Source organism: Chlorocebus sabaeus, chromosome 7 (genome assembly GCF_047675955.1).
Source record: "Chlorocebus sabaeus isolate Y175 chromosome 7, mChlSab1.0.hap1, whole genome shotgun sequence".
Classification (NCBI taxonomy): Eukaryota; Metazoa; Chordata; class Mammalia; order Primates; family Cercopithecidae; genus Chlorocebus; species Chlorocebus sabaeus.
Window position 1 is genome coordinate 7125915 of NC_132910.1, and position 14499 is coordinate 7140413.

The 14499-nt window shown below is 32.4% G+C and overlaps 1 protein-coding gene across 16 annotated transcripts in view; it reads right to left on the reverse strand.

Annotated features, from left to right (window-relative positions):
• ADGRL3 (adhesion G protein-coupled receptor L3) overlaps nucleotides 1–14499 on the reverse strand; it is an 846373-nt gene that overhangs the window by 25178 nt on the left and 806696 nt on the right. For all 16 annotated transcript variants that reach the window (XM_037989342.2, XM_037989350.2, XM_073017343.1 and 13 more), the window contains 2 exons: nucleotides 10235–10360; nucleotides 2740–2836 (listed from right to left, as the gene is read on the reverse strand). In XM_037989342.2, the coding sequence (XP_037845270.1) occupies nucleotides 2740–2836; nucleotides 10235–10360 (223 nt within the window). The remainder of the gene's footprint in view (nucleotides 1–2739; nucleotides 2837–10234; nucleotides 10361–14499) is intronic.

Consider the following 14499-nt stretch of genomic DNA (forward strand, 5'->3'; position numbering starts at 1 on the left):
GAACAGGAAAGAAAACCTAAATTAAAAATAGGACTAATTTTTGGACAACAGGTTGTCATTTTCAAGGGTCAGAACTATCTTACAGACAAAAATAAGAGATTTAATATATCTAACTTAGAAAGAAAGGAAAATGGAGTCTGAATTTAAAATAAAAGCACTATCTATAAAAAACGAAATGAATGGGAAGTTAGAATATATGAAGATGTAAAGATGTAGTATCTAAGATTTTTATTTTAGTAATAGAGAATATAATCTATTGAATAAACAGAAGTGAATAATTATGTTGTTGAGGTGACTATTTATCTGAAAAGATGAATCTTGGATGTCACCTACCTAAATATGATACACACGCCTGAATGCAGGGAAGATAGGACCCTGGGAAATAAGACAAGATTAAAGAAGGAGGTTAAAGACTATCTTCAGAGATACAATATGAAGAAACAAAATTTCAAGTAGTCCACTCATCTAAGATAAAAAAACAAGATGAGAATAAAACTAGGAGTTTCTGACTTGAGGGGCACAAAGAAATTAATATAAGAAATGAAGAAGATCACTATGATTTCTAGCACCAATAAAGTCACTAAGTGAAAGAAAGAATATATATCCTGATGAAATGATCACTATCTGGGCAGCTTTTAAATGATAAATTCAATTGAATTCTCTATAAAAAGGCATCATTAAAGTAACTTATTCAATGTCACAAGAAATTGTATACCCTTCCTTTAATAACTGTACGAAATATCTTTTAAAACTAGAGATTTTGATAAACACACTTAAACATATGACCAGACAATATAAAATAATACTATTTCCTTTAAATATATTTCAAATTGATCCAGTTATCCACACACCACTATATTCCAAGTTGATTAAATTCTTGAGAAGCAATTAAAAAGGAAGAAACTAAATGTAGTGTTATATAGTGATTAACTTTAAGCCCATAAATAGTATCCATTCATAGCATTTTTTACTGAACTTACATACCTTATTATGTTTACATGAATTTAGATAACAGTATTAGACAAAATAATAATTTCACATATTTTATTTATCCTAACAATATAAAAATAATTCATCTTTAAAATCATATTACCTCATTCTTTGTTTAATCAATAATTATTCTATGGCTGCCAGGATCTTTAAATGCAAGATAGTTCTGTCAATAAATCCTATAGGTAAGGACAGTTCTCTTTCTTGGAACATGCAGTAAATTTTCTTATATATGGAATTGTTTAAAGAATACAGAAAATTAGTCATCTGTAAGCAAATTAATCCTAGGTTATGGAGGTGTTTGTAAGTAATTTGTTCTCTACTATTTAAAAGTAATGTCAAAAAGTTAGAATACTCATATTAAAAGAAATTTTCACAAACTAAACATTAAAACTCAATTGAAAAAGATATGAATACTTAAGAGATATTGTCTACATGAATATATTCTAACCAATAAAAACAAACTAATAATGAAACAAAATACTAGGAGGTAGTTGTTTTATTTTAATATATTTTCTTCATATTTGGAGGAATATTCTCACTCACTAGTCTTACTAATCAAGAAAAAGTGATGCAGATAATTTTAAATCATCACTAGTTTATAGTTTCTATATTGTTACCCCAAACAACACATGAAACTCAATTAAGATTATATTAAAACATGGATCCCTGCATCAAATTCAATCTTGACACTGCCTGTCCTAACATTTTTATATAAATAAATGTAACTTACTTGAGTACAAATAATTGAGAGTACTAGTATCTGAATGTTTCTGAATCATATGTTATAATTATTACATTATTTCCTCCTAAGTAGCATAAAATATAACAAAAAAACTAACAGAAATGAGTTAAAAACAAAATAATAATTCTAGTTTGGGGATAAAAATAATAATATTGATCATAAAAATAACTTAAATTCATACAAATGCCTCCTTCCCGGATAAAACTATATTCTAAATATTTCCCATTGCTGACTGTAGTAGCCTCTTGGTCTCCAAAATATTGCATCTGGTCATTTTTACCGCAGCAAAATGAATTCTAATCATATCCCCACACATACACACACAGAAAGAGAGAGAGAGAGAGAAAGAGAGAGAGAGAGAATATAAGATCAAGGAAAAAAACTCGACCACAAACAAAACAATAGATTAAGGGAACTTCATTTCTTCATTTCAAAAATCTAAATGCCACCCAGGGAGCACTGAACCACAGGCACATACACAAAAATCATAATATACCCCAAAGTATCTTTTCTCCTAAATCTTTAAATACGCAATATCATCCAGATAAGTCTTTTAGATATTAAGATGTGATTTTTTCCAAGTACACAGGTTGCCTTAAGTATGTATTAGACAGTATACTTTTACTTCCGCAAAGACTATGAAATTGCTTTATACCTAAGACAATGTGGAACTCTATGATGCTTAGCTGACTATATAGCCACATAATTGCCCATTTTCACTGCTTCCAATGAGGCCTGACAGCTCTCGTTTATAGCAGCAGCAGATGACTAGGAAAAAAAGTTTCTTATTTTCTAATTTCCTTTTGGAAAAGACTTCTGAAAAATTCAGGATTTTTTTTTAAAGTGTCTTATGAATAAGGAACACATTGCTACACTCAACCAAGTTTTATGTTCTTACAATATTTCTATCACATGGAACAGGTTCAGAAGTTGCAAATAAAGCAAGGCATTTAAGAACTTCTTAATCAGAAAAGTAATAAATATGAAAAATTATTTCTAATTACCTCTGTTGAGTGACGCTGAACTGTTTATGTCTCCAGTAATAAAGGAAGACTCTGACTGCTTTCGAACCGTGTCATTCCACATTCTACGGATTCGGCTCTGGGTGGGGGAAAAGGTAGAAAGAAAATGAACTCATGAGACAGTGAATTTTCACACAAATCATTCTTTCCTTTTCTGTCATAGTTTACATGAGATGTTTGTTTCTAGTATTTGGCAAATAAACAAATACATGTTTGCAGTACAGTAGCATGAGAACATCAGAAATAACATTCATGATAATACATGGTTCTCATTAACTGTATTCCTAAATGCCTATATACCAAAGATAATTATAACTATGAAAAAAGAAATAAATGTAAAGTACTATGCCAACTTAAATATGTTGAAGATATACATACGTATATATCTTCAGACAGAATGAGAAAATTTTAATTTCCAAGGTGAAACAATTTTTACTGCAAATTTTATTGGAATGGGAATGTTTAAATATTCATTAAATTGCCAGTTCTAACAAAAGATTTAGTTTAAGAAATCAGAATCTTGCAAAAGAGTTTGCTATGAAAAGAGAACATTATTAAAATGCTACCAAACTTAAATTTCTCATAACATTTATAGGAAGATCAATGTAATTTTAGGGATTACATAACTATCCTCACTTTTCTTTCTTTGAAGAAAATAAAGTTAGTTGATTCATTGCTTCAGTAGGAAGTTTTATAGATAACTAAAAATTCTTACATTATTATTGACATTCTTAAATTCAAATTTCTAAGTGTCAGATAATTCAAGAAAATAAATATTATAAACTTTTTCCATTGGGGGATTATTTTCTGTTTTATTCTGTTATTTTATTGAGTTATAGATCAAAAAAGTATTAACAATCTTGTGAGGAAGAAACAAAATATCTTCAGAAGTTTTTCCAAGGTTGAAATAGTTATAAGAAATATTACTACTACTTATGAAACCATGCCTACAATGGGTTATGTTCCAAATACATTTGAACTTCCTGAATAATGGGAGTAATCAATGTTAGAATATTAGACAATTGGTTTTATGAATCTTGGAACATGATTATTCTTCAGGTATATTGTTGTGTACCACATTTTCCCTAGGTTGACAAATGCCTGCACGCACACACACACACACACACACAGACACACACACAGACACACACACACACACACACACACAGACACAGACACACACACACACAGACACACACACACACACACACACACAGACACACACACACACAGACACACACACACACACACACAGACACACACACACAGACACACACACAGACACACACACACACACAGACACACACACACACACACAGACACACACACACAGACACACACACACAGACACACACACACACACAGACACACACACACACACACAGACACACACACACACAGACACAGACACACACACACACAGACACACACACAGACACACACACACACACACACAGACACACACACACACACAGACACACACACACAGACACACACACACAGACACACACACACACAGACACACACACAGACAGACACACACACAGACACACACACACACAGACACACACACACACAGACACACACACACACACACAGACACACACACACACAGACACACACACACACACAGACACACACACACACACACAGACACAGACACACACACACACAGACACACACACAGACACACACACACACACAGACACACACACACACACAGACACACACACACACAGACACACACACACACACAGACACACACACACACAGACACACACACACACACACACACACAGACACACACACACACACAGACACACACACACACAGACACACACACACACACAGACACACACACACACAGACACACACACACAGACACACACACACACACACAGACACAGACACACACACACACACACAGACACACACACAGACACACACAGAAAACTAATAAACAAAAGGACAATGATGGGAGCCAGTCTCTCACATTTGTTTCATTAGTTGGTGAATTAATTAATTAAAAATATCAATTACCCTCTACTGCCTGCCAAATACTAACCTATAAGATACAAAGGTGAAATGTAAGCACAAAATGTCTTGACCCTGATGGAGCTGCTAAACTAGCAACAGATTAAATTATCACAAAAATAAATGCAAACGTACAATATGCCCACAAATCTCCATACAGTCATTAAATATTATAGCTGAAACATGAACAAACAAAATGACTGTCAATGGTAGAATGGATGAATAAACTCTACAAAAATATAAAGCAAAGAAAATTTAAAAGCTCATAGCCTCCTGCAGTAATGTAGATGTCTTGGGAACAAAGGAAAACATAAAAGAGTATGTACTAAATGAATTCAGGTGAATAAGCATCAAAATATGCAAACTAAAATGTGCTATTAAAAGCTAAGACAGTGATTATGTTTGGAGGTTAATGATTGAGACGGGTTCAAAGGGTTTCCAAGGTATTCTCAGTATATTAATAGTTGGCCTGGGAAGTGGTAATAATTAATTGTGCCATACATTTATGTTTTGTATACTTTTGTGACTATTCTTTATACTACAGAATTTGTAAAGACTTTTACCAATTATACCATATATTTTTACCATATATTAAAGGATATGTCCTTCTCTAGGGAGTCTGAGAACAACGCAGACTGAAGAAGTAACATTTTATCTGGAGTTGATGAAGTTATTATTGTTAGGTGATATTTATATGAGCTGTCCCTATTATCTCATCTCCTATTCATCTCCCCTATCTGCTTTAGCTGCACCTGTCCCCTTGCTGTTCTCTAACATGCCAGGCATGTTTGTGCCTCAGAGCTTGGCAATGTTGGTTGTTTTCTCTGTCTGGGGTGCTCTTCCCCCAGACACAGGTATGCATAATTCCTTTATCCTTTTAACTCTAAAATATTTTTTTCTGAAGATATAACTTGCATTGGAGGCTACACACACAATTCAATCACATCTCAGTCCCTTTTCCCCTACTACATTCCCCCAACAGTCACTAACATCTCCTACAATACCATGTATAATATAATTATTTCTTACATTTATACTTAATAGCTAACCATTTAATGTCTGATGTCTGCAATAGGCTTGAGGCTCTATGAAAACAGAATTTTTGTCTTTTTTGTTAATTGAGGTACATATACTTGGCACATACATACATAGTGTATGTATATTATATATTTGCATGTGTGTGTATATACATCTGTATCAATTTTTCTATGCTCTCTTTTCCATAATATACACCTTTCACGTATTCACCCATCAAAACCTCACAAGAACTCCATGAGGTAGGTAATACTATACATTAGAAAACCGAAGCACAGAGGTTAATGAACATTCTAATGGCACAGATCTAATAATCAGCATTGGAATGCAGTCATCTGGCTCCTGAGTGCAGGAGGTTAACAACTCACTGCACTACACCAAACATAGTTTAAGAGGAAAAGAGAAAAGAGGAAAAAAGGAAAAGGAGAAAAAGGAGGAAGTATTGCAGGCAGAGAAAAAGGTATATAGTATACGGCACAGAGGCCACACTTAGATATTTATGGAATGAATCAGGCAGGGTTTTAGAATATGGGAGTGAAAAACACAAGTCAGAGAAGACTATATACAATCAAATACCATTTTTAAACAAAGATTTCAAAAAGGAATGCTGAACAACACTTTTTGGAGGGAAACTATTAGAATAAGTTGCAGGAATGGAAAAATAAAATTTAGGAGTCTCTCTGGAGGAAGACATAGGGGTTGATTAGGGAGAGGTTAAATAAAAAGGAAAACATATTGAAAATGTTCTATTTATTCGGTTGGATGTTGAGTTCACAGGTGTTCATCTTATTAAAATGTTTCAATGTTTCATATACATATGTCACTTTTTAATTTTTCAAATATTATATAATAAAAAGCAAATATATCTAAAAGTCAATAAAATACATGAAAGATAAATGACAAAACAATGACAAGAAAGTCAAAAGATATTATTTCAGTCCATAGTTTAAAACAATTTTACACCCATTTCTGTGAATATGTTTGTGTGACTGATGCATATTATAAACCTTTTATAAGTGATTAAGATCAGGAAATAAGTTTGGAGGAGCAAGAGGTGAAGAGGATTTTTACTTGTTAGTCTTGGCCATCATCCCCTCCATTATCCACAATGTAGCAACATAATGTTTATTACATGCGGATTGTATCCTATCATTTTCATTACTAAATTATCTCACTGGCTATCCAAAGTAATCAAAATAAAATTTAATTTTCATACTGTTACAAATACCTAGGGATCGGTCTCTTTCCTTTTTCTTTGACTTTCTGTCTCATTCTCCCTCTAACCTACTTTGGCCAACAGTTTTTGTAAGTTCTCCACACCGTAAAGGCTTTGCATTAGACATTTTCTCACTTAGAATTCTGTTCCCCTGAATGTCCTTTTCTCCTTCATTTAGAATCTTGTAACTCAGACTTTGGCATAAGTACCACTTCCAAAGGTAGTCTTTCTCCAGCACTTAATTCCAGTAGCCACCTGGCTAATTGACATCATATTCTTGTTCTCTGCCAGCTTTCTCATTTGATATTTTTGTTGGGTCGTTTGTAATTAATACACTTTCTATCTTCCAATACTAGAATAAAAGTTCTAGATCACAGGGGAAGTTATATGTCTTTTAACCATTTTATCCCCAGAGATTAGAAAATCGATAGCATTATATAGGAGGCACTCAATATTTCTAAATAAAATAGTTATTTTAGAAGTGCTCTTATGTGAAAGATGCATCCATACTCCCCAAATTTTGTTTTAATATCAGTATTTTAGCATTTGCTTACGGATGGCCATAACTAGTGAGAAATGTATTTACTCGTCTTACCTAAACAAATAATATAGATTTAAGTAACTATAACCTTACATAGGCTTGGATGGTCATAGTTAATCAGAATTAGTATTATATTAAGTATAAGAAAAACTGTAAATTATTTTCCAAGAGTAGAATTGTGATATTACAAATTGCAAGAGTGAGGGGAAAAATATGATACAACTTAAAATATATGTACAATCATATTCTATAACAACAACAGTAAGAACTGGTAGCAACCATCATTTATTGAGTACCCACAATTTATTCTGTTTTGTGTATATTAGTTCAATCTTCTTAGCAACTTAAGACGTCAGTATTTATTATCACCATTTTACAGATGAAAAAACTGAATGTCAATGAAATTAGTAACTTGTTTTGTGTCATAGTTGGTACGTAGCAAGGCCAGAATTCAAAACAAGGTATACCCACCCACAGAGTTTATTATTATTCCATTGAGCTGTACTGCCTTAACTCATAGTTTAGAAGTATTGCTAAACATTGCACAACTCTGTTGTAGTAAACGAGACCCCCAAGTATTATTATAATATTAATGATATATTTCAATAAAATGACTATAGGATGGTAGCTGAAGAGCTCAGTAATGTGAAAAGCATGTGGGATCTAATCAGGCTGGATGATATAGAGAATCTCAGCAATATCAATTGAAAAGTCATGGAAAAAGGTATTACAAAAAGCAGGGGAAGAGCAAGGGATTATAAGTCTGAAAATAAAGGCATTAATTATTAAAGCGGCTCACGCTATAAGCATCATCCTGGTCTGCCCCCACTCTTATGTGAGAATTCAGATCTCTGATTGGCAAATTTAGTAGTCCTAAACTCAGAAATTTCCATCCATCTGAGTTGGGACAATTGTTCCTCTGATTTGCAACTTTACAACCTCAGTGTGGTGTGTAAAAATTAAATCAAATTCAGATTATTAATAATCATGCAATTATATTTAAGTTTCATGATTTGTGGTTGGTAAAACTATTTAAGATAGTCTGATATTTTTGACAGTTTTATGTTAACTTTTAAAATTTTAATTGGAAATATCAGATTGATATTAAAGATATGATTTTATTTGTAAAATTAAAAACTCAATTGGTGAGGAAACTATGAAAACACTGGTCATTCATTCATTTATAACTGGTTCAAGTGCTAGTTAGGTGTGTATGACTGTCTAGTCTGACAGTTGATGTGTTTGAGACAATCAGGTATATTAAATTTATAAATGATGTTTAAAAGGTATAAGGAAATTAAATTTTCTAAGCATATAAATGAAATTATTTAGGGAAATTTAATCTATTAAGCTTACAAGCCAATTGAACATTCATCAAAAAAAAATGAAGTAATCACTCTTATTTTACATGAAATAACCAAATTTATGAAACAATAATTAGATTTATAGGTTGAGCTAAAAGAGTAAAGAAAAATTAATTCTTGATTTATAACTTTATTTATCAATTTAAACTCAAGTCTTCCTCAGAAAAATTTAAGTGGCAACACTGAAAACATGACTTTTGTTTCTACCGAATTATGCAATCCTAAAACTACTAGTCTAGGTGACTTACATCTATAATCCCAGCACTTTGTGAGGCCAAGGCAGGTGGATCACCTGAGGCCAGGAGTTTGAGACCAGTCTGGCCAACATGGCAAAACACTATCTCTACAAAAACCTCAAAAATTATCTGGGCATGGTGGCACATGCCTGTGGTCCCAGCTGCTCAGAAGGCTGGAGGCTAAGATGGGAAGATTGCTTGAACCCAGGAGGCAGAGGTTTCAGTGAGCTGAGATTGTACCACTGCACTCCAGCCTAGGCAACAGAGTGAGACTCTGTCTCAAAAAACGAACAAACAAATAATACTAGTTTGCTAGCTTGAATCAAACTCACTCATGACCTACACAATTCTTAAGTCTTTTATTGACAGGCTCATCTTAACATACAGGAGTTGTTAAAATTTCTATGTAATAATCTTTGAGCTGACTCTGTGCCCTGGGAAAAATGGCACACAGTTTACCTAAAAGCTTAAACTTTTTCTGGTAAGGTACTATGCTGCTACGTCTAGTGTTGGGCGAATGGGAGTGGGGCTTAGACCAGCTATGTTAATAGTGCTGTTGTAGTAGTCTTCACTGCCCTGACTTTTCTTCAACTTCTCAGCACATAATACGGTTGAGTCATAGTTATTTTTACTAAACATACCATATCATATGTAAATTGTCTCAGTTTGTGATAATTATTACACTAGTTAGAAGAATTATAAGAATTAGAATCATATCAATATATCACATTTCTATATACATGAAATATTACTTTCTTTGATTTTTGGGTGAACTGGAAAATTCTTTTCTTTACCTGCTGCATTTATTGAACTGAAAGCAATCTGAAGTCATTAATTATTATGCAAACTGAGACCCCAATTTCATCATTTTAATACAGTTTTAGTTTCCTCCATTTTTGTCAGAATCATTCCCATGTGAGACACAGTGAAACAACAAAAACAAACCATGTGTTAAACACAGGATAGAAATTAGCTCCAATCATAAGGGACAGTAACTGGTTACAGAATATAGTTAAGAATTACTTCATTTCAGTGAACAAATATTGTTTACCTGTGAGCCTGTGGAGTAGCGTCCAGGAGTTCGAGAACCAGATGTTTTCCCTGAACCAATGGAACTCTCTGTACTTTTGCCACTACAGCAATGTGTTCGCAGGCATTTCCCATACTCTTTTCGTACCTAGACAATTAAATATTAACTTCTGTTAGCAAGTAATTCATTGCAGGTAGGAACAAAAGTAGACAATATATGTGAGTTTTATTTTTAGATAACATAATTTTTTCCTTGCCCTACAGATATAAGAAAGTCTGCTCAGCATGTATTTTACAATACAACATAATTATACGCATACTGTCAAGCTTGAAATTTTGCCTAATTCTGGAGCCTTTTAAAACACACACACACACACTCATACACACATACTCACACTCCTCCCATCACATCACAGTGGTACTTTCTCTTAGTTCCAAGAACATATACTTAAGCCCATCGAAGATACTATTTTTAGCTTCATAAATTTGATATAAAGTAGCCTATTGGTGCAAGGGAACTGTAGTTGTTGTTCTTTAGGTAGAAGCCTAGTTAGGAAGTTAAAGAGAGTGGGATGGAGGAAGTAGGGTAAGAAGTGGGGGAGAGAGACAGAGAGAGAGATCAAAGAAAGTGAGAAAGCAGAGAAAGGATATTTAAAGACAGAAAATATGAGTATGTTGGGCTAATCATTTCTTCTAAATCTATATTTCTCTGAAGTTTATTTTAAAAGAGATCAAATGTTTAAACTGAGAACAAAAATTAAAAAGATTGTAAATGTAGTCCTTCAAAATAGTTCTACTCAATAATCACAGAGAAATATAATTACTTTTCTTTATAGCATTCTTGATTAAATACTTAATCTTGGTTGTAGTATAAAATTACAGGGAAAAGGAAAACTTTTAGCGGATGTTTTCAAGCAGAGAAATATATCAACTTTCGGTAAAAATTTTAACCATGTCTAAAATTTTTATTACTGCCTATTTAATTGAACAAGGCATATAAAAATAAACAGTAACTGCCTTAAATCACGTATCTACTATCAATAACAACAAAGGGACATCTTATTATATGGATTATATGTTCATGAATTTATATTATGAAACAACATCATATACATAAATTATTCTTAGGCCTTTATGTATTTGATTTCACATTAGTTCATTTTTTCCACAACTTATGATAATGTAATATTCAAATAAGATTTTATTTAAATCAAAGTTTTAAACATGTGCTTTAAAAAGGGATGTTATTTAGAATCAAAAGCAAAAAAAGGTATGTAAATGATACATTAAATTTAGTATTCAAAATGGGAACGTTTCATCTTATTATTGTAAAATTCATTGTGTTAAAGACATAGGAGAATCAAAGACAGAACATATGCAGATTTGCTCAAAGAACTCACATTTATCGGTGCTTATTATGGGATAAGAACAGTGACGGAGATAGGGTCAGGTGACTCAAACATAGAAGAGGAGTGCCTGTGGGAGGTAGGTGTGGGGGGCCAAGGAGGGCTTCTTGGGGAAGAGAGCTTCCCAGAAAGTCTTCAAAAGAGCGGCTGGAATTAATTCATAGAGTGAAGTTGAAATAAAAGATAGGGGAGAAGAGGAGAAAAAGGCATTCTCACCACAAAGAATAGAATGAACAAAACAGGGTTATGATGTGCTGGTCTTTAAGGCCTTTCTCTGCTCTGGCATGGCAAAATTACTTATTTTTAATGTATTTAAAATGCTATTGATTTGTTTTGCAACCAGTCTCTTCTGTGCTACATTTATCAATAATTAGAAATAGAGGCAATCATTTTTGTTCAGTGTTTACAAGTTAGTCCATATTTTGTCTATTTTTAAAAAAGACACCAGTCTGCACCCAGTTATGTGTGTTTCTAAGATGCATCTGCAGGGAGGGTGAAAAGAAGAAACTTCTACTTTTTAACTATTATGTGTCAGGAATTGTGCTAGGTATGTCCCTCAAAATGAGTCTGAAAAATAATTATTAACTTCATTTTATAGATTAGGAGATTGAAATGGGTTAAGTAATGAGAGTAAACAAGACCGAAAAGGTCAAGCGATGTGCCCTAGGAGAAAACTCTAAATTTCACGAGTGCTGTATGATCAAAAAGCTCTAAGATGCCATATTTGGAACATGAAATCATTGACCAGCACAGACATTGTATATCACTAATATCATTATTAAAGTAATCTATTAATTATCTCCTTCTTTGTGTCTGGAAAGAATGAGGACAAATGCTTTAATTAGAACTTGAGAAGGCTTAAAATAATCTCTAACCAAAAGTAAGCAGTATCGATGATAGCTTAGTAATTTCTACTGATTTATGAAACATCTCTAGGAATCTAAACTTTGATCATAACTTCCCCCTGCAACATCCCATTGTTTTCCTAAGGTAAACAGCAAATGATATGTTTGTTTCTAGATGAGAAATGGTATTTGAATGAAGTGATACAAACCTAAACAAATATTTCAGTACAATGAGGAATAAAGGCAAAGAAGACAGAAAGAGAACCACTCTCCCTCCTGTTACAAAATCAGCAATATTGTTTAAGCCACAATAATTCATCATGGACTATCTGAATTTTCCAACAAAGATTAAATGTTCTGAACTGATAATATAAACAACCAGAAAATCAAGATATTTGGTGATGCCAAGTCTCGCATTAGCTACATTACTTACTGAATCATTATACTGACTTTATTTTGCTGTGATTTGATTTGAAATGGTAAGCATATGTCTTAAAAAGAAGAAAAAAAAATATGGACCGTGTCCAGGAAACATTTTTTAGATTACAATAAAACAGTTATTTGATTGTTCAATCATTTGCATATTCTAATCTACTATTTCACATGGCACTGCATCTTAGTTACCCTAGTTAGATGATATCCTATTTTGGTGTGATGCTGTTCTAGAACATAGAATACAGGAAAGAGAATATATCTTACCAATAAAATATTTCTGATATTTCTTATATCAGAAATAAAATGATCATGGAAGCTCTGAGAATATATAAAATATTGGAATGTACAACAAAAGTAAAAGTGACCACTTTAATGTGGCCAGTGGAAATACTGTTTACACAATCCATACTCAGAAAAAGACTGATGACTCAAAAATTTTAATTTTACAAGTAAGTTGAAGCAATCGACAAATAATTCAATAAGACAACAATTTTCAAATATGAAATACTTCATATTTATTTAATCAAAATATATAAGCAACTATACCAGCAATGGCATATTAGTGAAATTTAATCTGATGGCTTAAAAGAAAAAACACCTCCCAACCATTTCTTCGATTTCAAAGACAAGTATATGACATTTTTTATATAAAATAAAAACCAAAAATAATTATGTTTTCTGTATTTTCTGATGTTGGCCCATATTCTTGACACCAAATACAAATGCAACCAAAGTTTTAAAATTCAAAACATGGAATGGATGAAAGAACAATATGTATTACTTGTTATTGTAAATCATGAAAATAAACTTTCAAAATCAGGGCCTGGCAAGTTTTTCTATAAGGTCCAGGTAGTCAATATTTTAAGGTTTTTGAGTCAGGAGCCAAAACTAAGGATATGGTGTATATACTTATTTTAAACTTTATGTATTGAAAATATAGTAACCATTCCTGGCTTCCTGGCTGTAAAAATAAAAGGCAACTGGATGAATTTGGCTCATGAGCCACAGTTTCTGGAACTCTGTTTTAATGAATCACAAAACTGAACTTGATGACATATATATTTTAAAATTTAATGTATGTTAAATATACTAAAAACTCTAAAGTTGTTTTAGGGTTGTGAGATGTAAAATCTCTACCTGGGTATCAAATGCAATTCTTACTTATTCCAGTGATATGTTTATGTTAAGACAAGAAAAACTAAAATAACATTTTTATTAATGTTGGGAAAACTGAAAGAGGTGTTAGCTAATAAAAAATACTCAAAGCAAAATAATCTGTGTGTAAAGTACAAAAATTTCTTTTCTGCCTTGTAAAAAATTTCCAAATTAACTTTAAAATTTAAAAATTACTTCTTAATGAGTTAGTAAAAAAAAAAAATTAAATAAAATTTTAAAACTATGTTGGGCCAAATTTCCAGCTAATGTACAAAATAAAGATAACAGGCAAATAAATCTACTATACTTCAATATGTTATGACTGATTATAATGGCCTAATACATTCCCTTTTTTTCATGGGCAAATGCTATGTTTTCTCTTAATCTCCTGATTTTGCTCACATTTTTTGTATGTATTTCTCTTAAGCATCAGTTATGGCTATGGC